This window comes from Emys orbicularis, chromosome 2, assembly GCF_028017835.1.
Source record: "Emys orbicularis isolate rEmyOrb1 chromosome 2, rEmyOrb1.hap1, whole genome shotgun sequence".
Taxonomy (NCBI): domain Eukaryota; kingdom Metazoa; phylum Chordata; order Testudines; family Emydidae; genus Emys; species Emys orbicularis.
The window spans coordinates 192,791,037-192,815,378 of NC_088684.1; the positions used below are offsets into that span (position 1 = coordinate 192,791,037).

Genomic DNA, 24,342 nt, shown 5'->3' on the forward strand with positions numbered 1-24,342 from the left:
GGCTCAAGAAGAGGTATTGTATCCCTGATGTAGGATCTGATTGCCCTGCTGACAGGAAAAACATGGTGGAGTGGGAAAGTTACTTAAAAACAATCAAACAGAAAAACACAGTGGACATCCTGGGATGGTGACATATCACCCTCTGTGGAAGTAAGTATGCAGCCATGCAGAAGGATTTGAGGATATGCATGAAAAACACTGGATTCCAGATTAGAGCAACAGAGTAGCTATTCTCTCCCCCTCCCCCCAAACAGAGAAAACCGGAAACCTCCCTCCTGGTAGCATAGCTTCAGCTCCTGAAGGTGCATTGCAATCCCCTCCGCACACAGTAAATTCTTGTCTGACTAACATTACCTATGCAGCGTTTTTCAAATGCGGCCACCGTAGCCGCATGCAGCACCAGGGGCTTTTCTTGCAGCCAGAGCCTGGGGGGGGGGAGAGGGGGGGCACAAAGTAGTGCCCCCCCCCCCGTTGCTCCTGGATGCCCTGCCTTTGTGTTGGTTGCTGGGGCCACCAGCAGGGGTTGGACCCACCCCCCTCTGGAGACACCTGGGGCACAACGCTGGAGGAGCAGGCAGCCGGTGAGTTCCCCACCTTCCCAGGGGCGGTGAGGCTCAGGCTTTGGGCTTCAACCCTGGGATGGCAGGATGGCAGACTCTGGTTGCGGGGCTTTAGGCTCCAGCCCCGGGCTCCGACTGCGTGGCTTCAGACTCTAACCCCCCCACTGCCTCCCCTAAACCCCTCCCCCCCCCCCGCCGCCGCCCCCCATCCAGGGCTTAATTTGTCCCCAGGCTTGCCAGGGCTAAGTACGTCTACTGTGAAGTGATACTTGTATGTTTGTTAATATCAGATTTCACAATGGACTTACTAGCTAGCCATAAATAAATTACAACGATTTGGATGTGTATATGTGCATATTTATTTTTCCTAAAGTTAATTAAGTATTTTAGGGAAAAGTGTGAGAGCAGCCACCAGCAAGAGTTGGTGGCCACACTCAGGCCACCAACTAAAAATTTGCCCTGAGAAGCCCTGACCTATGGCATCTTACAGGTATTGAGAGAAGCATGACACAGCAAGCAGCTTCTCACTAAGGCCTTGCGTACACTACACAGTTTTATCAACAAAAGTCAGCTTTCGCCGACAAATCAGCGGAGGTGTACACGCTGAAATGCTCCTCCGTCGATGTAGCTCCCCTACTACGCGGATATAAAACCACCTCGATGAGCCTCATAGGGCTTTTTGTGACATAGAGTGATGCAGCGTCAGCATAGACCAGGGGTTCTTGGGCCGCATACGGCCCAGTTAGCACACAGCTGCAGTCCAGCTCAGCTGTGTGCTAAAGGCCGCCTGCGTGCCCCGGGTTGTGGGTTCCCAGCTGCCCAGCGCGGGGGTATCCAAGCTGTCCCGCTGCCGACTCAGAGGGGTCCAGTCGGGCTGTCCCATTGTGCTGGGTGAGCTCTGGGGTCTGGGGCAGTGACATGGCTGGGGGCCGGGGTGAGAAGCCGTCCCGCCCCACGTGGCGGAGGTCTGGGGCAGTCGCCCAGCCCTGTGAGCTCAGGGATCCAGGTCTGGGGCAGCTGCCCAGCCCCACTTGGCAGAGTCTGCAGAGTTCCCACCCCAGCTGCCCGGCATGGAGGGGTTCAGCCGGGCTGCCCTGCTGCCCGGTGGGGTTGGAGCTGCTGGCCTGCCCTGCCTCACATTGATGTCAGTGAAACAGTCCCAGTGATCTACCAGAGCCTGCAAGACCGTGGAGAAGTAGCCCTTTTGGTTGATGTACTTTGTCGCAAGATGGTCTGGGGCCAAAAGTGGGATACGTGTTCTATCTATCGCCCTGCCACAGTTAGGGAATCCTATTGTCTCAAAGCCATGAATTATTTCCTGCACATTACTGAAAGTCACAGTCCTTTGTAGCAGGAGGCAATTAATGGCCCTACATACTTGCATCACTGCAGCCCCCATAGTGGACTTTCCAGCTCCAAACTGATTTGCAACTGACCGGTGGCAGTCTGGAGTTGCCAGCTTCCACACAGTGATCTCCACTTCCTTTTCAACAGTGAGGGCAGCTCTCATTCTGCTGTCCTTGCACTGCAGTGCTGGGGAGCGCTCTGCACACAGTTCCAAGAAGGTGGATTTGTGCATCCAAAAGTTCCGCAGCTACTGCTGGTTATCCCATACATACATCACAATGCAATCCCACCACTCAGTGCTTGTTTCCTGAGCCCAGTACTGATGTCCGCCATGTGCAGCTGTTCGGTGAATGCCAGCAGCAATCTTGAATTGTTTGTTTCCATGGCAGACAGCAGGGCAGGCACCACTGATTCATTCTCTGTTTCACAGCTCATGAAATATTGTAGGACCAGCCATATTGTGTTCATAACTCTCATCACCAGACTGGTCAGCAGTTCAGGATCCGTGCTTGTTATACCAATAGAATAAAAACCAGCAGGATCTTATTAAGAGGGATAAGGCAAAGATGCCACATTTATTATAAATATAATGATAAAGCCAGTAGCGTAGCTAGTGGGGTGCAGGGGAAGCAGCTGCTTCCCCTCAGCACATTTTTCAAAAGCGGCGCCTTAGGGGTTACCTTATATGGCGCCAGCGGGCGGGGCCCGCTCCTCTCTGAAGGGCAGCACGGCCGGAGGAGCCATGGTGAGGCGGGGGGGGGGTGGCGGACGCGTCCGGAGGAGCACACCAGGCGGCCAGGTAGAGAGCGGGGACGGGCTGCGCTGCTGGGTCCGTTCGGGTCCGGAGCGCTCGGGCCGGACCGGGGGGAGCATGCGCGGCAGCGGGGCTGGGCTGGGCACGTGCCGCCTGGCAATAGGGTGGCCGGGGGGAGGAGGCTGGGCACCTCTGCAGCAGCCTTGAGGGAAAGGCTCCGTTTGGCTGGGCTCAGTGCTGCCAGCCGCCCCGCTGAGAACGACCCGGCTCAGCGCACCCGCGGCGGGGGAGGGGGCGGAGGAGGAGAGAGGGGAGGGGGCACTCGGCCACCCTGGGAGTGGGAGGAGGAGCGGGGGCAGAGGTTGCTCACCGCCGCTCGCCCTTCCCTGCTGCATCTTTCATGGCAGCAACATGGCGATGCCGGCGCAGCCCCGCCGTGCGGCTCCCCTCAGCCCACTCCTGCTGCTCCTGCTGCTGGCCGCCCCCACCACCCACGGCTACAGCTTCCTGCAGGGCCGCAGCACTACACGGGAGTACCGGCCTGGCACCTGCCCCCCGGGCTGCCCCTCACTCCCTCGGGGCAAGGCGCGGGGGGGGGGGGCTGGCGAGCACCCGGGTCCGGCACCCTCCCCACGCTGCCCCGTGGAGGAGCGGCAGGGGTAGTTTAGGTAGGTGCCCGGGTGGCGTGGGCATAGCTCCCCGGGTTTCAAGGAAGATGCCTCCAAAAGTGAGGTGTGGGGACAGCCCCTTGGGAGGGTGGGGGACCCGGGACGCTGCCGAGCGCTGCTGCTCCAGGGGATGGGTCCAAGGGGTAGGTGGCGCGGCCGGAGGAGCGATGGGGGGGGGAGGGCACGGCCGGAGGAACCAGCCAAGGGGGGGGGTGCGGAGCAGCCGGAGGAGGAGCCAGGGGGCGTGGCCAGAGGAGGAGACATGGGGGGGGCTCCTTTTTTATGTTTGCTCCCCCTGCTCTTAAAACCTGGCTACGCCACTGGATAAAGCAAAAGATAAAAGTAAACAACGTTGTTTGACTACTTATTCCTATCACTACTTATTCCTTATACACACACACACACACACACACACATATATTCATTTACACAATCATTTATTCAAGTTCTGTATAGGTGTTATAGTTACCAGCCTAGAAGTTGCTCATGCCCAGTTACTGGCCAGGTATCTTGGTCTTGAGGATGGAGCCGAGTCCGTGTCAGGTGCACCTGATGCTCCTGGAGGTTGACAGCAGAACCAGAGACTCAAAGTCCTCAGACTTTAGAGTCCATTCTTATAGGAATTAAATTCTATGTTAGTCTATGGGAACTGTTTTATCCTGCTGTTGCTGACTCAATCAGCAGATGGCACATTTCTGGTGGCTCCACACTGTCCAAAGTGGCACATTCCTGGTGGCTCCACACTGTCCAAAGTTTGTGTTTCTCATTCTTCCAGGTGATGGGGTGGATTCCAGTTTACCCTCCGGGTTGTCTGGTGGTCCTACTTGACACATTCTTCGGCCGATGGATACTCCCTTTCTAGGCTGGCACCTCCCTAACCATTTATGTACATCAAACATTTATTAACATATATTCCATATCTTAACCATATTTTAATTTACTGTCTCCACCACTTTCGGGGTGTGTGCTAATTCATTTGAGACTCCTGGCCCTTTAATCACAGAGGGTGGGGGACTGTTCCTAGGAGCCGTTGTTGTTATAACGAAGTAAAAGTCACTTAACAGCTTATAGCATTTGTTTACATTGTATCAATTACTTCAAGAACAAAGTCAATTAACTTGTTTGTAAGTTTTACATAGTAATAAAGTATCTTTCAGAGAACAGATACAATCAATGGTTTCTACAGACAGTAGCTTACAAGTTTTAACAGAAGACCCAAGAGATTTTTGTACTTGGTGAAACTGTTGGATTTTAAAGTGTGGGGGACAAATTATGGGGGGGTCACTGTCACTTGGGGGAATCACTGTTAGTACCTTCTTTAATATCCCTACATGCTTTCAGGCAGAGATGAGGGGTGCACAGTTTACAATGGCTGTTGAAAGCCCATGGAATAATGTCAGAAGCCCATGGAATGATAGGATGGAAAGAACTGCATCATGGGATGGCGAGCACACCCCCATGATGCACTGCGATCCATTTCCAGAGCTCCCAGCAGCAGAGGGTGGCAAGTTGCACAGTGGGATAGCTACCCATGATGCAACGTGCTCTCTGTCAGTGTAAAAGCAACGACTGTGGATGCTCTCCACCGACACAAGGAGCATTGTGTGAACATGCACAACTGATGTAATTAAAATGGCTTATGATTGTCAACGTAATAGACATGGCCTAAGTCTGTTACACTTCCATCCATTATGCCCCCTGAGAATTTATGGGATTTGGCTGGAGGGGTTTCTCATGGATTCAGAAAAAAAGTGAGAGTTCAAATCTTCCTATGAATTAGTAATGTTTACATAATATTTTTTGGCTAAGCAAAACTAGATCTTACATTAAACTCCATCGCATTTCTGTTTGTTTTAATTGTCTTTGGCAAGTGATGTGCGAACAGTAAGCAAAGAGATAGTTACATTTATAGAGTGTTTTACTAGTGAACACAAAACCATTTGTTTAAGGGGGAAAAAAGTGTTTTGGGTTGATCTTGCAGACCTCTGATTTTTTTTTCGATTTTTTTTTTAAATAATAAAATCAGATAAAGGCTGATCTTTCATTTCTGCTGCTCTCATGATTTGAAGTATAAAGTACCGGCTGTCATGTCATAAAAACTGACTTGCGTTTACGAGGTTATTGGGTGCTTGTTTTTCATCTAGGAATAAATAGTGTGATAAATTCACATACCTCATCATAGCTGCCTCTATCATGAACTTACATACAGTAGGCCAAATACTGAGATGTTTACTCACTTGAATTTTATTCAGACTGTGGCAGCTTCACTGGGAGCTTAGCTTGAGAGAAAATCAAGCTAAGGATCTCAAAACTTGACTATCTAAATTGATTAGCATCCTGCCAGGTGATTGTTTATAAGCCTTTCAGAAAACATTCAAAAAACAAAATCTCTGGGAAGATGAAGAATAGGGAATAATTAACTTTATTATTGGGGACAATGAGCTGGAAAATGCAGTACAGGCGAGTCTCATCTTACGCGGGGGTTCCGTTCCACGGTTAGCGCGTAAAGCGAAAACCGCGTATAGTCAAAATTACATTGAGTTGAATGGCAGGCGGAATAGCCCGCAGTACAAGTACAGTATTAAAATTGTTATTTTTCTCTTCTTTTTTGTTTTGTTTTTTTTGTTTTTGCCGACTGCGTAAAGCTGAAATCGCGCATGTTAAATGCACGTAAGATGCGACAGACCTGTAGTGTTCAGGTTCACCCATGTCTTTTTTTACCACTGACCACAAGGAGTAAATTAGCTGTTGTACTCAGCAGGAGAGGCTTTTTGCTCAGAGGCTCTTCCGTGTTTATAACATTTCCAAATAATGCATGAAAGCTGGCTGACAACAGCACTTTAGCCAGACAGGGGGCTGTTTAGTCCTGAATGAAAGGTGGAAGCCACTTAAATGGGAAAAGGTGACTCTTGAGCAACACATGTTATGCTGGAGAGGCTATAAAGCCATTCCCTGACAGCTGAAATTTTAAAAGAAAAGACCTTATGCATCTTTTCTTAGAGCCGGTATGTCACAGTTTTCCATGCTATAAATATAGAAGAAACCAAAGTCAATTGGGCTTACACCAAAGAGGAATTTGGCACACTATGTCTTGTTGGGAAATGGAGCCAGACCACAGCTGGTGTAAATTAGCAAATCTAATTACACCAGCTGAGGATCTGACCCATGAATCTGGCACAAACGAGACGCTTGCAACATAGTCCAGTGTGTTCAGATATTTGACATTCTGATGTTTGGAGGACAGGAAAGAAGAAGATAAAATAGGAAATGGCTCCAACAGAAGAACTTCAGAATAACAGTATATGGTAATCTGCTGCCTTGTGAATGATACAGCCAGTCTCTTTTAAGTGGATCTCCCCCTACACACACAACTTTTCCAACCTATTTCCATTCATGCTGCAGTCTTAATTCTGGTGTTCCCTGTGAGCTTTCTATGGGTTGCTAAGGAGCTGTTTAGCTTCACAAAAAAACCAAGTCTTGCCAATTTTGTTTTTAGCACTATATCAGCTTTCAGAAGAACTCTGTTCTGGGAGGCGAAATCCTCTTGTCATTAATTCATTGTTTCTGCTGTTACGCTTCACAACATAGCACAAGCTGGGTGAAGCAGAAATCTTAAGCATAGGGCTGCCACTACATAGACACTCAGACCCGGCCTACACTACAGAGTTAGGGTGATGTAAGGCAGCTTACATTGACCTAATTATGTCCATGTCTGCACTACAGCCTTGCTCTCAGCCGGGCTGCTACCTGTGCTCCCCACTCCAAGCTGGGCTGCCACCGGAGGTCCCGGCTCCGAGCCAGGCTGCTGCCCAGGCTCTCCACTCCGCGCTGGGAGCCCTAATGCCCCCTGGGCTCCAGGCTCCCTGTTCTCCACTGGGAGCTCAGCTGTACTGAGGCTACCTGCTCCCTGCCAGGAGCCCAGGAGGCTGCTGGGCTTCCAGTGGGGAGCCGACAGCCTGCAGGGGCAGCTGTGCTCCTGGCGGAGAGCCAAGAGCCGGGGGTGGGGAGAAGCCATGCTCCCAATGGGAAGCTGAGAGCCATGGGGGCCAGCGGGGAGCTGCAGGTGGAGCTCAGAGCCCACCCCTCTTAAGTTGGCGGAAGCACTCCTTGTGAGTATACACACCACCAACAGAACGAGGGTGGTATTGACACAAACCGCCACAATAATGGTTCTAAGTCAATCTAACATAGGTCGACTTAATTTTGTAGTGTAGACATGCCCTCAAACAAAAACTTGTTTTTGTTTTATAAACTTGTTTTCTGCTCACTTCCTTCACTTTGTCCAATCCGCTTGCCAAATTGCCACTTCCTAGCTCTTCTCCTACTCTTATCTCCATGCTATGCACACCCAGCACTTGGAATCTTCCTCCTGTCTCACCTCCAACCTCTCCTTAAAGCACACGTTCTAAAAGGCCTGCAAAAGCTAGTCTTTTCCCTTCACTGAGGCATTAGCAAAATAGATGCTAGAAAATTTAAATACCTTATGGAACTGAAACGATGCATGATGAACCTCACTATCCAAACACTTGCCTTCTTTTCCCTTTCCCCCAGCCTTTAGCAGTATCTTGTCTAGGTAGGCGTTGGTCTTTCAATGAGATCCATTCAAGCATATCTGCCTCCTCTCTCCTACTATTCCTTTTCTCTTGGTGCAGCCAGTTCCTTCTCATTTCTCTGGTGTAAGTACATCTCCTTCCTTCCCCAGTAGATGTTAAGGCTTAGAAGGGACCATTTTGATAATCTGGTTGGGCCTCTTGCGTAAAAGGCTTGAGAACCTCACCCAGTAATCACTGCATCAAACTTTTGTGTGAGCTGTGCCATATCTTTTAGACAGACATTCAATCTTGATTTAAAGACTTGCAGTGGTGGAGAATCCACCACATCCTTAGGTAAGTTGTTTCATTGGTTAATTACAAACAGCAAATGGAGCTAATGTGCCCTGGCACGCCTGAATCCCTGCTATACATTTCCTCCTCTATTATGGTGTATTAAAAATAATTGGTAAGCATCACACATCAACACTTCAGCCCTGTCAAAGCCTCCCACAAGAAGTTCAGATAATCCTTTGGAGTAATTTGTTGAATGAAGAATAAAAATAGATGTGTAACCTTTTGGTCTCCTGGGTAAAGAAAACTTGTCAGCAGAGATATAGGAAACGCTGTCATAGAAATTCCTGACATTCCCAGGTGTGGGAGGGAGACTTGAAACATACTGTCTTAAAGTAATCTCCCCGGCCTCCCCTCGCCTTCCATGATTATCTCCACATGGCAGTTGTGCTCAGCACACTGGCAGTGCCATTTGGGAGCTGGAGCCATCTGGAAAGCAAGCTGCAAAATGATCTGAAGTGTGTGTGCTGAACACTGAGGAGTATTGTGCTCCTTTTTCAGACCATTTCAAAGGGAAGAAGAAAGTCTGAGAATACTTTTTCATTAACAGAAGGAGTATTGGGAGAAAGAAAAATATCAGTTCATGGAATGTGCCCTTTGTGCTTGGGAAGGGGAGTGTTTTTTTTGTTGTTGTTTTTTTAAAGGAACACAAATGTCCAAAAAATAAATGACTTTTACAGGGTACAGGATCTGATCTAACCCAGCTCTTCTGGTACACTCTTTATGTCTTAAATTTATTCTTTGTGCATGAGGGTTTGGCAGGAAATCTATCTAAAAGAATGGATTCATCAGCTTGAATGTGAGTAGTGGAAGAATAAAGCTACAGAACACATTTCTGTGTGCTTTTGAAATGAAGCTATTGATATGAGGATATTCTGGGTAAATATCCTCTGACATGGTTTCCTGTGACTCATTTATAAGGCTGTATTTTTGTTATTTTTGGTACCATTACCTGATTGGATGGATGAAGGACGGCTCAAGAAATGGACTTGACTGCCAAAACTTGCCAATTATCATACAGGGCGTCATGTCCCTGTACAGTCCTTTAAAGCTGGTAGTAGTTTCATTGCTTGGGGTTGTAACCAACTCCCAGGATGCTTTAGGGCCATATATCTCCCATCCATTCAGCCTTTGGGACATTTAGGCCCTCAGCCAGCCCAAGTTCAGGGAAGCAGAAAGGTGGCATGGCTTAGAGCCCTTTTCCCCACCACTCGCCTCAGTTGTCTGCGCAGCTGAGGATCGGGCCTAACTTTTTCAATCAGAAGAGGCCAGATTCTGCACCCATATTCATATCGAGTAGTACTGAAATGAACTATTCAAAGAGTTAAAGCGTAAGGAAGGGTGGCAGAATCTGGCTGGGTTTTTTCTTTCCCCCGTCATCGTGGGACCACGTCCTCAAAAAGCTGGAGTAGTGACAGCCCTTCTATTCAGATACTGCTAGGATCACCACATCTTTTTAACTGATGACTGCGTTGGGTTGAGTCACTATAGGTTGTTTAACAGAGAGGTTTATAAGCAGTGTTGTTGTAGATTGAATGGTTTCAGTTTGAAGTATGGTTCTGCTCTGAAAAGTGACTGTGAAACACAGCACCTTCTTACTCAGTAGATCTCCGTGTGTGTATTCAGAGTCACCTGCTTACACCTGTAACACAAAGAAGCTTACTACTTTTTTAGTTTTTGGTAGCATTGCAGGGGCAATGTAGCTATGGGTACGGGTGCTGAATTCTATTCTGGCTCACAAAGCAGCACAATTCTTATCTAAGTTCTAATTGTAGAGATTTTTCTTATGGGTGATGTATAATAGTTTGGCTCTCAGATCCCAGGATGAGTTTGCAGGACTGGTAATTATGAAAACCATCTGTTTACTTGTAAGATGTGCAGATTTGACCTGGAGACATTGAGAGACAATAAATATGATTCAATTGTTCAGTGTCATTTTTCTAAGTAGAACTGCACTTTAACTTGTCACTGTGCTAAGAGATGTAGTGGCATAGATTCAGCAGGTGCACTTGATTAGAAGCACCAATGCGTTGGGGTGAACAGATGCTATCATGATGTATCCCCAGGAGTATGGGAATCCACAGAATCTACAATACTGTATAGATGTGTGGTTCCTTGTGTTAAAGGGTTAACAGCTGGTGCTGTGAGTGTAGACTCTAAATCAGACAATAGAGGACACAGCCAGGATACTCAGCAGGCTTGTTTTTAATTGAATTATAAACAAAGCTGCTTTCATGGGAAGTGCTTAGTTTGCTACATTGGTATGGGGCAGGAGGGTAGTTGAACAGAGACTTCACTTTAGTCTTTGCAGGCGAGAGTGCCTGGTTTTCTACTGCCTTATGCCTGTGTCAAGTGGTTGTAAAATGCTACTTAACTCAGGATGGCAGTGCTTTACACCCACCAGTATGCTTTGCACGGTGCAAATGACGACGGAAGTAGCGGAGCATCAAGCCCTAATTCATCCCTTGTTTTCAGAAAAAATAATGTTGTGTGTTTGTTGTTTGTAATTTGGATGGGCTCTTATGAACTTAGCTGAGATTCAGTAAGATGCTTTCAACTGTTTGTGAAGGGTAACGCCCGTCTGCCGCCCCCCCTCCCCCCCCCCCCCCGAGATTCATTGTACCTACCTAGTCCTTTTACAGTTAAGGAGCAAACCCAGAAGCAAGGTGAATCTTGTCAGAAATGCAAATAAATAATCATACCGGGTCAATCCTTGGCCTTGCTTCTGGTTTTGTGAAGTTTGCATTAGCCCCAGACAGCTGTATATGCTGTCTGCAAAATGATCCCAGGGCAGATCACCCCAGAGTTTAGGGAGGACCTATGCAGAAATGAGGTATGGCAAGAAGAGGAAAAATTATGTAAATAGGCTCCCTAGCCCTGAGTAGCTCTCCAGCATGCATGCCAAGTACCTTCATAGAGTATTTGCCTTGTGCCAGCTCTGTACAGCCTACAACAGCCTGCGGAAAGGTGGGTGGGTAGCTTCCTTGGTCTAGATTAGACAGTAAAGGTGTGATGTTAGGCTCTAGCTCAAACTATTTAACACCTTCTAAATCTCTAATCAAGAAAAAGCCATTGTACTTCAGCATGTGCTAAAGGGCTTGAGTCCTTAGGCTTTAACATCACACCTAAAACCTAGTTTAGAGAAGCCCCCATTGATTTTGGCCCAAGTCAGCAGTTGAGGGTTGGTATTTTGACACTGCGAGCCTGATTTTGAACACATTTACACCAGTGTGAGCCCAGAATCAGGCCCTGCAACTCTACAGTAGATATAGATTCACATTCTCCAGATTCTCTTTTTAAAATACGTACCTTCTACAGTATTTCTTAGTTTACTTTGTAGGTCTGGGATAGTAGCAGGAAGTTGATTTTTTTTTTTTTTTCTAATTCTTCCCTCTGCAAGTTAAATTTGTGGTGGTTACATACTACTACTCCCTACAGTATGTGTGCTATGTAAGGAATTTGAATAGTCTTCAGTCTAAGCATTGATTTGCCCATGTTGTTATCTCGTGCATTTGTCTTAAAATACTTCACTCACTCCCTCTTCAAACTATATAACTGCCTGGTCCTCCTGTGAAGTGTAAAGGAAGGCTTCACTTCAGACTTGTTCTCCAATACAGCTTACTGTTCACAGAATCAGAAATGTTAGATATGGAAAAGACCCATTAGGTCATTTTAGCTATTCCCCAGAGCCAGTGCAGAGTTGTCCCTTACAATCTGCTTTCTTGTGCTTTGTTCAGTCTTCTTTTAAGTGTCTTAACTGAAGGGATAGTAATTACATCGCATTTCCATTGTAATCACCTTATTTAGGTTCCACTCTTGCAAACACTGAGGTCAATGGAACTATTCATGTGCACAAAGTTATTCAAATGCTTAAGTGTTTGCAGGATCAGAGTGTAAGGCCTTATCTACATGAGAAAATTGTACAGATTGAACTACGGGCTTGTCTACACACAGTTTTTGTACTGCTTTAAATGATAATGGTTTGCAACTGGCATAATTAAAGCAGTACAGCTCCCTAGCATGGACACAATTATACCAATATAGCTTATTCCTCTAAGGGAAGAGGAATAAACTGTACCAGTTAAAAGCACTTGTATACCAGTTTAACCACGTCCTCACTAGGGGTACGTCTACACTACCCGCTGAATCAGTGGGTAGTGATCGATCTATCGGGGATCGATTTATTGTGTCTAGTGTAGACACAATATATTGATCCCCGATCGCTCTGCCGTCGACTCCGGAACTCCACCACGGTGAGAGGCGGAAGCGGAGTCGACGGGGGAGCGGCAGCCGTCGATGCCGCGACGACGCAAAGTAAGTGATTCTAAGTCAATCTAAGATACGTCGACTTCAGCTACGCTATTCTCATAGCTGAAGTTGCGTATCTTAGATCAATTCCTCCCCCCCCCCAGTGTAGACCAGGCCTAGGAGCTATACTGATTTTAACTATTTCAGTAACAAATCACCTCCCACCCCCCTAGCTGATATATTTAAAATCAGTACAAAAATGACGTAGACCAGACCTAAATTGGTTTAGGAACTGATTTTGGGGGTGGGGGGTTGGGGAGAGGTTTGTGCTGACCTAACTAAACTAGTCCAATCAAGAGGGTTGCAAATTTGCTTGTGTGCATGTCTCATGACGAAGGTCACACCTGAAGTCTGCAGCAGCACCAGCAACTAAGCCCAGATCAACCCAGTCCCACTTGAGTGTCTTTTAACCCCAATTTTGTCCTTTCTATTTCCATCTGAACAAATGAACAGCAAGGAGAATGATCAGCGCCTAAAATGCCAAAACAACAAGGAGTCTGGTGGCACCTTAAAGACTAACAGATTTATTTGGGCATAAGCTTTCGTGGGTAAAAAACCCCACTTCTTCAGATGCATGGAGTGAAAGTTACAGATGCAGGCATTATATAAATGCCAAAGTGATAGGAAGCTGAGATATTCAGTGAGTGAAGGAATGGAGAACAGATTTTGTACATGCTGAATCTAAGTGAAACTTGCTTACACATCTCCCTATCCTGTGTCTTACATCTACCAGGCAGTGAGGAATGGGGGAAAGAATTTTAAATAGTCAATTTTATCTCCACATCTTAAGAATTAGAGGACATACCCTGGAGAGTTAATCAATCAACTTGAGTAGTGAAGTTATGTGCCCTCCGCCCTCTCTCTCATTTGTTCATTTGCTAGAAATTTACAACAGTCAATGCAGTGTTGTACCTTTAAATTTCATTAAATCAGATCAACTTTTCAATAAAGGTAATAATAATAAAATCTATTGCATGTTTCATGTTAAAAGAAGGGGCTAAGGGAACAGTAAATCTGTATGTTATTTTGTAATTTTTTAATGAAATCTGCACCTGAGATATCAGAGAATTTGAGTTTTTAAAATATTTTGTGTTTCATTTCATTTACTACAGAATCTCGAAGTTACACGGAAGGCCTTAACCACTCGGTTGTGATGACTGACAGCACCATGGGCACCAATCCCGCTTTGCTGAGGACTGACATGCAGACAGCTCCTTCGTGTCAGCGGCCTTTTGTATCTGCATGCGCCATTTCCAGTAACAGCCCCATCCCAACCGGAGAAAGGTGGGAACTTGCCAGGGCTTTTTCTTCTACCTGGAAGTTTGGTTCATATAAAATCAATCTCCAGCTGTGTCATTAGGCCCGTGTCCACACTGCAGAATGACCATGTTAGCACATTCAGACTTTAGCTTTTATCCTCTATCAGGCCAGCCAACTCGGATAAAGAACTGCCAAGTGAGGTTCTTACCCACGAAAGGTTATGCTCCCAATACTTCTGTTAGTCTTAAAGGTGCCGCAGGACCCTCTGTTGCTTTTTACACATTTGAGTAGGAGGTTTTTTGGGATGGATGTGACTCGGGTTAGGGGGAACACTTGAGTAAGAACCCAAGGTAACTTCACAGTGAAGATAAGTCCTTGGAGAGTAATTACCTGATTTTCAGAAATGTTGAGCATGTTCTTTGGTATATTACGTGCATGTATTGAAGGGATGTGTATGGCTTTTAAAATTTTTAGAAGTAATTATAGAGGTTGTTTATCTGCCTGAGAATAACTTTTAGCTATCAAAATACATAAAGAGATCACAATCTCTTTTAATTCACTGCTTTGCTATCCGTCAGTGCAAGTTTGTACACACTTATCAGAGTGCTAACAGCTCGCGATATTTTTTACTGATTTGGGGAAAATCCCATAACATTTCATATTGAAAACATGTTGGTGCAGAACAAATAAACACTGTTTACAATGTGTATCATTCTATCATTTTAGCAAATATATTTCTAATAATTAAGATGTTTGGGGAAAACATTTTTGTGAGGGACAGAGCAAAAACAAGGGTCAACAATTGATTTCCTTTTCAAGTGCCCAGTTGCCTCAGAAACCTCATTATCATTAATTATTATTGGTTTTGTGGTTGCATCTAAGGCCCAAATCAAGGAGCAGGGCGTCATTGTGCTAGGCATAGTATAAGGACATAAAAGAGCTGATCCCTGTCCCAAAGAGCATAGAATTTAATTATAAAATGAGAGAGAACAGGTGGATACAACAAGCACACGGGAGAAGCTACAGAGTAACAATGAGAAGATTATGAACAGCCGCAATAGCAGAGTTCACAGCCATCCCAAATAGGGTTTCCTGTTCCCAGACTCCTAGGTGGATAGCTACTGTCTTCGCCCGCACCCCCATCCCTTCACTGTTTGATTATTATTGATCTCACCTTACTCATCTCTGAGTGTGTCTAATTACCATCTCTATTCATGGCTGATTGGCGTCTTTTTCACAGTAGTTTTCAGAACTGCCCTTCTGTTAGCTGATGCTAGCTGGCTGACATGTCAAGCTCTTAATAAGAATCCTGATGCTTTTGGTTTCTTTTCCCTTCTGCTGGTTTCCTTTAAAACCAGTGCTTAGAGAAAGGATATTTCCCACCTGAGAAGTTGTGAATCATATTTACAAATCTCCAGTAACATATCTTAGAACTGCAGTCTGACAGGATGTGACTTGTCATTATAAATAACCATGAATTGCAAATAGAGAGTTAAGACCTCAGCATCAGGCACTGCCAAGGCTGGTAATATGAAATCATTAAAAAATCAAATTGTAAGTCCCTCATTTTAAAGTTCATCTTGAAACTTTGTTCCTTTCTTTCTAATACTTCTCATTTCTTTTCAAAATATCCTGAGCTTTTCAACTTTTTAATTTTGTCTTCATTTCTTTATTTCCATTCCTTGTGTTATTGTGCAGTTTCTGTGGCATGCACAGATCTGGCATCCATTTCCACTGTGCCCTTTCAACTAAATCCCTTCTCTATGCTTTTAAGTTCTTAACTCAATTTTTTCTCCTTCATTTATACAGTGCAGGCTTGTTCTCCCTTGCCAACCTAGCCCCACCCTTAACCCCCCTCTCTATAACAAGTACTTGCAAATATATTTTTCAGCCATAGCTTCAGTACAGTAGACTTTTAGAAGTGTGTGTTTGTGGTGGTGGGGAATAAACTGTCTTTGCCTTTCCAAACTCTTGTCATGGAGAGATATTGTGTTCGGGGCGGGGGGTAGGGGGTTCTGCACATTGATATATAAAATTATTCAGACATGGAACAGTCCTGTGTTTAATGTTCAAACCTCTAGTTTCATAGGTAAAGCAAAACCTTGGGAAAAGTGTCTCTGGTGTTGCATGCTGCCTTCTGTGTTCTGCACTATTTTCTTTGCCCTTCTTATATGTACTTACGTTTCCCAATGGACCTTACTCCCCTCATTTGTAATGTGAATGATCTTACTGTTACGTCACAGTCCTGGGAGTCAAGAGCCTTGGATACTATTCCTGGCTCTGTCACTGATTTATTGTGTGACCTTGGGCAAGTCTCTGAACCATTGGTGTCTCAGTTTCCCTATCTGTCAAATGAGGATAATCACGCATACCTTACATGGCTGTGAGGCTCAATTAATTAAAGTGTCTTGAGACTACGTGTGTGGAAAGTGCTATAGAAGTGTCAGGTTTTGTTGTCTTGGTGAAGATGAGTATTTATTGCTATTAAAGATTATTGCTAAAGACTGGAATAAAGGCATTGTGCAATGAAATGTTTTCAAGGCATATGGGAATGATTTGATTGTGACATTTTCTTTTTGAACAGCCCTTCTGCAACTGAATGCCACTGGCTAGAAAGCAACGCTAAGTCCACCGCTTCGCCCCAGCTCTCAGTGCTGGGGAACAGCAGGCCTACAGGAAATTACCTTGTGTCCTCAGAATTTTCAAGCCCCATCCAGGACGGCTCGCTCTTGTCCCATTTCCAATCCCCAGGATTGCAAGTCATCTCTTTGAACAGCCGAGAGGATTCGTCCTTAGGCCCGCAACAAGAACCTGCTGCCCATCCCAGTGCCCGGGCCTACCTGAACTATGGTGGGACCAGCATAAGCAGTAGCCCACCACTGGAGGAGAAACAACCTGTTTTCATGGCCAATGCTAGCAGCTCTCCCAAAACTATGAGCTCACCACTGGCAAGTACAGCGGACAATGGCTTTTTGGCCCACAACTTGCTAACAATGGCCTCTGGACACAAAAGCCAGAGCAGCACAATTCAACAGCACCATGGAATGAACCTGCACCCACAGCCACCTCTTCCAGAGAAGAAGAGGACTTCTGAGGGAGACCGTTCTTTTGGCTCCATCTCTCCTTCTTCAAGTGGCTTCTCCAGCCCTCATAGTGGGAGCACGATCAGCATCCCGTTCCCAAATGTCCTTCCAGACTTTTCAAAAGTTTTAAGCACTTCCCCTTTGCCAGGTAGGTTTTATGCCAGGATGTATTTATAGTTAAACTGACACTTTTATATGAGCGTGTGAGCAGGGTGGGATGTTAGATACTTTATAAAATAGTGGATGTTGAATAGTGAACTAAGTGAATGTTTGTAGTAAGAGGAGACACTTCACTGATTTTAGATGTATTGTTTCTAAAGCCAAAACTCCAGAGTGCTTTTTCTGAGCCTTTTTGGGTGTGTCAGTCAAATGCAGCCCTCTCTCTGCTGCCAGCCCACAAGTAAGTGGTGACTGGGCCAATTCCTCTTAATAATGGCTGGCTTTGTCCTGCATCCTTGCTAGGCTCATGGCAAGAATACTTTGAATGTGGCTGTTTATCATCTGGTCTGTGTTCAGACTTAGCCAGGCCTTACTGAGGAGTTAGATGTTTAATATAGCTTTATAACTCTGAGTTTTCATATTTTATAGCTTGTGAGAAATGGAACTCTAAAAGCACTAGTCAAAGTATCATGTGATGTATGTTTTATTTCTCAGAGCAGCTTCAGAACTCCCCCAGACTACTAGTTTAATTATGGGGTTCCTCTCCCCCCACCTCCTGTGGTTGAACTCTGAATTCCAAAATTAATCAGCACCTCACTCTCCGAGGTGAGAGCTAACAGCAGGAAATGCCTTTTGCAGTTATGATGTATATTTATTTTTTTAATTTTCTTTTACCTTTATTTAACAGAAAACTCAGGCGATAAACACGTGACTGTAAAATTTGTCCAAGATACATCCAAGTTCTGGTACAAGCCAGATATTTCAAGAGAACAAGGTATACCAAATATCATCTGCTGCGGGGTGTTCAGCTGCAGAAGGGCTGTTCAGGAGCGCTCTGTATAAATTTCTGGTGTCTGGAGTCTAGATTTCTTACATACAAATATAAAAATAATTCTGGCCTTAGCAATAGAAGGACTTGAGGCCCTTAGGCAAAACACCCAGTTTAGTAGGAGGACTGAATTTGTAGGCTTGTTAAATAACCCTTGAGAAAGTGACAAAGAACTTTGGTTTTAGTTTGGGCCAGATCTTCAGCCCCTCTGGAATGACCCACAGGGGTCTTAATGGCAGCAGCTGAAGATTTTCCCTAGGGGAATTAAGGACTGGCATAGCCAGCCCCTCCAGTCTCTTCTCCCTGGCACTGGGGAACTTTCCAGGGCATGCTGGAGGAATGCAGAGGGGAGGAAAGCACAATGTGCTCTGGTGATCCTGGCTAAAGGGATCATTATTCACCAGTACAAGTTATCCTAAGCCTGCTCTAACTTGCACTGACAGGACAATTTGACCTCCAGGATTTGGAGAGGCAGGGCAAAAAGCTACCTATACCTATCATCTCCTCAGGTAACTGAGTGCTCATCTGGCATGGAGTCAGCCCTATGTCTTTTAAGTGTACGTGAATTTAATGCTAACAGTTCAGAGAACCGTACTGAGAACCAAGTATAATACAGAGCAAGCTTCTCCCATGCAGATCTACCAAGATACCTCAGCCACTGCCTGCAACTGTTACAGTTGCTTTTATAGCTAGCTGCCAGTTGTCAATGGTTCCATACTTCCTATGCTCATTCCACAAGTTACAGTTTTTAGTGCCTTAACTGTATCTCTGCTTGTACAATGGGGATGGGAAATGGAAAGTATTTTTCCTGGGTATCAGCACGATAGGGACATCCAAAAAAATGATAAACTACCCCGAATAAGAAATTTCTCTGAAAGTTGGCAGTCTGGAATTCTGCAACTCCTGTCCCAGATGGCTGTTACCCGGGGTTCTTTCAACCCAAAGCTCTTGGTAACTTTTACTCTGTGCGAGGAGGTGTTAGGAAATAAATCAGGGGAGTCTTCCCGTACAGTGGCCTGTATTAATCCTTCACATCAATAAACTATAATCCTCTGGGGAGTATTTATATAAAGATATATAATTTTTACATGCACATGTATTCCAAAAAAAACCCTCCACCTCACTTACGTCACTCTGAGACATAAGAACGGCCATACTGGGTCAGACCAATGGTCCATCTAGCCCAGTAGCCTGTCTTCTGACAGTGGCCAGTGCCAGATGCTTCAGAGGAAATGAACAGAAAAGGGCAATTATCAATTGATCCATCTCCTGTTGTCTGGTCACTCCATTTGGCAGTCAGAGGCTTCACCTGAGTACATATAGATGCAGCACCCAGAGGATTATGATTTAGTGATGTTTAAGATTAATATAGGTTGCCTCAGACTCTTGCTACAGAATTTCAGGCTGCAGAATTTTGGAGAAGTTTATAATTCTAACAGTTTATTATATATTTGGATGTCCCTGTGTTGTTGTTCCCCAAGGAAAACTCCATTTCCATTTTACAGGCACACCCAGAGTTAAGGCAATATAATAATACATATATTACATTCTCTCTTTCTCTCTTTGCAATAGCACTTACAGTGTGCTATGTGCTTTACAAACAGCTGCTATATGAGAAGACAATCCGTGCATACATATAAGTAAATTGTAACATTCAATTAGTCTGAGTCCTGCTTAATGGAATATGACAGCTCTATGACTGATCCAGATCAGACTGCATGTCAGATAGCAAAAATGAGGCTGTTGGAATCAGACATAATTTTTATAGTCAAAGTATAGTCTTCTCTGATTGGAAGGCCTTTAACATTGTCCCACTGAACCACAGTCAACATAGCCTTCAGCAGATGATGAATTGCATACTTTCTGAGACTGTGAAGTTGTCTGCAGCTTCTTACAGTGCAGGTAAAAGCACAATCACAGGAGAAAAGAAGGTAGTAAAAAACAGAAGATTTACACTTCTTGGGTTTAGGATTTACTAGTCTAGGACCCATTAGTGAATTGAATGTTCAAAGAATGACTCTTGACTTGTTGAGCCCAAAGAGGAAAGGAATAAAACTAACAGGCTGCTGCTTGCACAAGTTAAAAATATGCTTCCCAACAGTTTAATATTCACTTTTGTCCATCCAATATAATCTCTCTTCCCCTTTTTAAAAATACCAACATTATGGGAGGTGTGGGTGTGAGTGTTTCTTTTCCTTTGCCTGAGGGAGGAATCCTATGACAGATGGAAACTGTGATCTAGTATGTAGTTAGAAGGATTAGGCAAACACTCTCTTGAATTGCAGTTTTGCATATTCACCACATTAGCCTCAACACATATTAGTACAGTAATCTATTCGTTTTCTCTCCTCCCCACCCACCTCCATGTTTACATCTTTTATAGATGAGCAGTACAGTAACTCCTCACTTAATGTTGTAGTTATGTTCCTGAAAAATGCGACTTTAAGCAAAACGATGTTAAGCGAATCCAATTTCCCCATAAGAATTCATGTAAATAGGGGAGGTTAGGTTCCAGGCAATTTTTTTTTTTTTTTTTTGCCAGACAAAAGGGATTATATACATTTTAAACAAGCAATTTAATACAGGTATTAAACAGGTTGGCAGCCCCCCTATCAGCTCCCCTACGCCCCCCCACACCCACCCCCCTTGCCTCCTGCCCGCCAGCGGACCCTGCGGATCAGCACCTTCCCCCTGTTCCTGCCGCCTCCTGCCCACGGCAATCAGCTGTCTTGCAGCGTTCAGGAGGCTGGGGGGAGGAGCAAGGACGTGGCGTGCAGCCTCCCCCCTCCCTCCCTATCCCTCCCTCCTAAACGCCGCAAACCAGCTGATTGCCACGGGCAGGAGGCAGGGGGAAGGCGCTGATCCGTGGGGTCTGCCAGCGGGCCGGAGGCGCTGGGGTGGGAAGACGTAGGGGAGCTGATAGGGGGGCTGTCAGCCGTGGACAAAGCAGGCGGCCAAACAACGTTATAGGGGAGCATCTGTAATGGAGCAGGGACATAACATTGAAGCAACGTTAAGCGAGAGGACGTTAAGTGGGGAGTTACTGTACAAAATTCACATGAACTTGCAAACCGCTGCATTTGCTTATTCACGCAGGAGTCTCTGAGTATTTATATTTGCAGTTCCGTGATTTGCCTGTGTAGTTATCCAGTGTGTGCAGGAAGTCACCTGTATATATGCAATTTCTGAGATTTAACATTTGTTCCAACCTTTGAAAATTTTATTGTGTTTACAAAAGGCAGAAGGACCTTGCCATGTGCATACAAGACACGATGCACAATGTAAAGACTCCAAAATCAGAATCAGGCTCTCCCTGGGTTTTCTTTGCAGCATTGCTGAGTATTAGACATGCAGGAGACTGGTTAAAATTTAAGCAATGAGTGGAAAGAAACAGTCTGAAAAGTAGTCAGAACTCTGCAAAGGTATTGGGAGGAATCACACCATTCTGCACCCTGTTATATGACCCTGGACTTTGCCACAGTTATTCAAAGAAAAGTTAAGCCCTTGGCTTCCTGACCCTGGGCTACAGAGCACTTTGATTCAAAGGCATGCAGCAACCTCTCTGGAAGCCAGTCTTGCTATGTATAATCCAACTCACAGTCCCCAGGCAAAGATCACAGAACAAAAAGTATTCCAATTCTCAGAATCTCAAAATGCAAATATATGCCTACTTACACCTCCTTCCCTGCTTAAAATAAGAGAAGAGGGAGAGAATACCTGTAGTGTACCTTGCAATGCCTTGGCACTGTGTGCCACTCGGCTGTCTTGTTGGTGGAGGATGACAAATGTGTGCTTGTTGTTGGGGCTGTGTAGAAGAGAAAGCAGCATTTTCTAGTCACGCTGACTATTGTGGCCATACTCCCAGTTACACTTTTTAACGAGCAAACAAAATAGCTTCAGGAATCAACTTTTCCTCTTTGCCTAAAAGCACATGCATGCTGGGACAGAGCGTTGGAGAAGGAAAGTGCTGGCTCTTCTCTGATTGCAGGGAATTGTGAGCATGTTAGTGCATGTTCAGGCCAGGTACAGTGTTTGCCAATTTGCCAGCCGCTGTTTGCTGAGTTGTCTCCGAATTGGTCTCTCAAAGGCAGAAAGAGAAGATGGTTCTGTCTCTTAAAGGATGTTTTCCTGTAAAGCCTTTACCATTTTTGCTAATAGTAACATACTCCATATCAGGGCTTGAAATCAGTGTTGCCAGCCTGAGAGTGTGCCCCACCCCAAAAAAGAGATCTGCAGTTTTGATTCTGCCTGGTCTCTACTACATAATATTTGCCTGTCTCACATGTATATTATGGGGATTAGTTAATTAATGTGTGTACAGTGCTTTGAACATGTAAAACACTGTGGGTGAGATTGTGAGCCTTTTAGGCTACACATATAGTAAGGTACTATTCAGTATGAGCAAGGGGTTCACAATCTGGTGCTATCTGCACATTGTATAGATACCAAAATCATATCCAGAGTTAAGATCCAAAGTTTTGATTCTGTTCCAAGGCAGTGGGGAGGGAGACAAAAGAACCTGGCATTCTTTACTAGTGCTTTAAATGAGGATTTGGAACAGTACCTTTGTGTTTATTACTTGGACTGAAACACTTTTCTCAATCTCTTTCTGAATCCTTTGCAGCCATTGCCGTTCTGAAGGACAAGGAACCAGGGTCATTCATTGTTCGAGACAGCCATTCTTTCAGGGGAGCCTATGGCCTGGCAATGAAAGTTGCTACACCTCCTCCTTCAGTGCTGCAGTTAAACAAGAAAGGTACTGTATGACTCCCATCTTTACTTTCATAGAATCATAGAATATCAGGGTTGGAAGGGACCTCAGGTGGTCAGATAATCCAACCCCCTGCTCAAAGCAGGACCAATTCCCAACTAAATCACTTTGTTGCATAGAGTGTGCAAGACCTAACTACTATATAGAATTCAGAGAAATCCTCCCTTCTCCATAATTAAAATGTCAAGAGGTGCAATTCTGAGTCAATCAAATCGGAAGTCTCAATTTGGATTCCTTACAGTGTGAATAAGAATCTCTCCAAGTGGGATTGTGGAACATGTTTGTGTCGTGCTTGGTAATTATATACACAGCTTGGATGTGCATGTACTGTACAATGTTGTCGGAACAAGAATCCAGCACCAACTCACTATCTGAGCCTCCTCAGTTATTAGAAGTCTGGTTTTGATCTAAGGCTCAGTATGATGCCAAATACCACCATGCACAACTTTTGCCTTGATGGAAGATGGAACTTTTTTGGCCTGGGAATTTGTTTTGAGACAACAGTACATCAGAAATAAATCTGAGAAAAATTAGCATAGCTAAACAAGAAGCAGTGTGGCAGATGTGTTCCCTCAGGCTCCTGTGCTGTAACATATAACTTATATCTGTCTGTCCTGAAGGGGAAAATGAAAAGAGCATATGGAACGCATTAGGCAGCTTATGGAAACTCAGGAGACGTGTTCTTGGCTCTGATCATGCCTACTGACCTCCTTGCTGCTACTTTTGTCTTTCAGAACCCTTTGTATCTATTGGTAAATGTTGCCCAATGAGGTAAAGAACTGCAGGAAATTAGATTGACTGAAAAACAGCAGCTGTTAATGTCTGTTTGGAGCGTTTCTGTCCTTTGTTCCTTCTTCCAATTATTTCAAGTGCACTTTTGGTCTGGCGCTTGGATTTCATTATTCCAAATTTAAAAGGAGCATAGGAACATAGGAATTGCCTCACTGGATCAGACCGAAGGCCAGTATAGTTCAATATCCTGCCTCTGCTAATGCCAGTACCAGATGCTTCAGAGCAAGGTATAAGAACCCTGGAATAGACAGATGTGGGATAATCTGTCCCCCACATTCATGCTGATCTTTAATAATTAGAGATTGGCACATATCCTGAAATATGAGGTTTAATATACTTTCCAAAATTTTATCATTAATATAACTCTGATAAACATATTTTAAAAATCCCTTTTTAAAAAATCTTTCTAAGTTCTTGGCCTCAACAGCTTCCTGTGGCAATGAATCTAATTACATGATGGGTAAAATTTATTTCCTTTAATAAGTTTTGGATTTGCCACATTTTAATTTAATTCAAAGTCGCCTTCTTCTTGTGTTTGAGTCAGGAAGAACAGTAGTTCCTGATCTACCTTCTCAATACTCTTCAGTATTTTATTCACTTCCATAACGTCACCACTTATTCATCTTGTTGCTAAAAGAAACAATCCCAATCTTTTCAGTTTCTCTTCCTAGTAATTTTTTCCAGGCCTCTGATCATTCTTGTTACCCTTCTGTAGTATCTGTGAGATGGGGTAATCAGGACTGCACATAACGTTCCAGATGAGGCCGCGCCATTGATTTATATAGTAACATTATAACATTCTCCGTATTATTCTCTATTCCATTTCTTATGTATCCTAACATCTTGTTTGCTTTGGTGACCACACTGAGCTGCACACTGAGTTGTGGTTTCCATTGTCTACAATGACACCTAGGTCCCTTTTTTGAGT

The 24,342-nt window shown here is 44.8% G+C and overlaps 1 protein-coding gene across 1 annotated transcript in view; it reads left to right on the forward strand.

The window, feature by feature from the left end:
* The window catches only part of TNS3 (tensin 3), a 172,558-nt gene that overhangs the window by 130,958 nt on the left and 17,258 nt on the right, over positions 1-24,342 (forward strand). The window contains exons 16-19 of the mRNA XM_065398054.1: positions 13,633-13,804; positions 16,365-17,011; positions 17,711-17,797; positions 22,476-22,607. Of these exons, the coding sequence (XP_065254126.1) occupies positions 13,633-13,804; positions 16,365-17,011; positions 17,711-17,797; positions 22,476-22,607 (1,038 nt within the window). The remainder of the gene's footprint in view (positions 1-13,632; positions 13,805-16,364; positions 17,012-17,710; positions 17,798-22,475; positions 22,608-24,342) is intronic.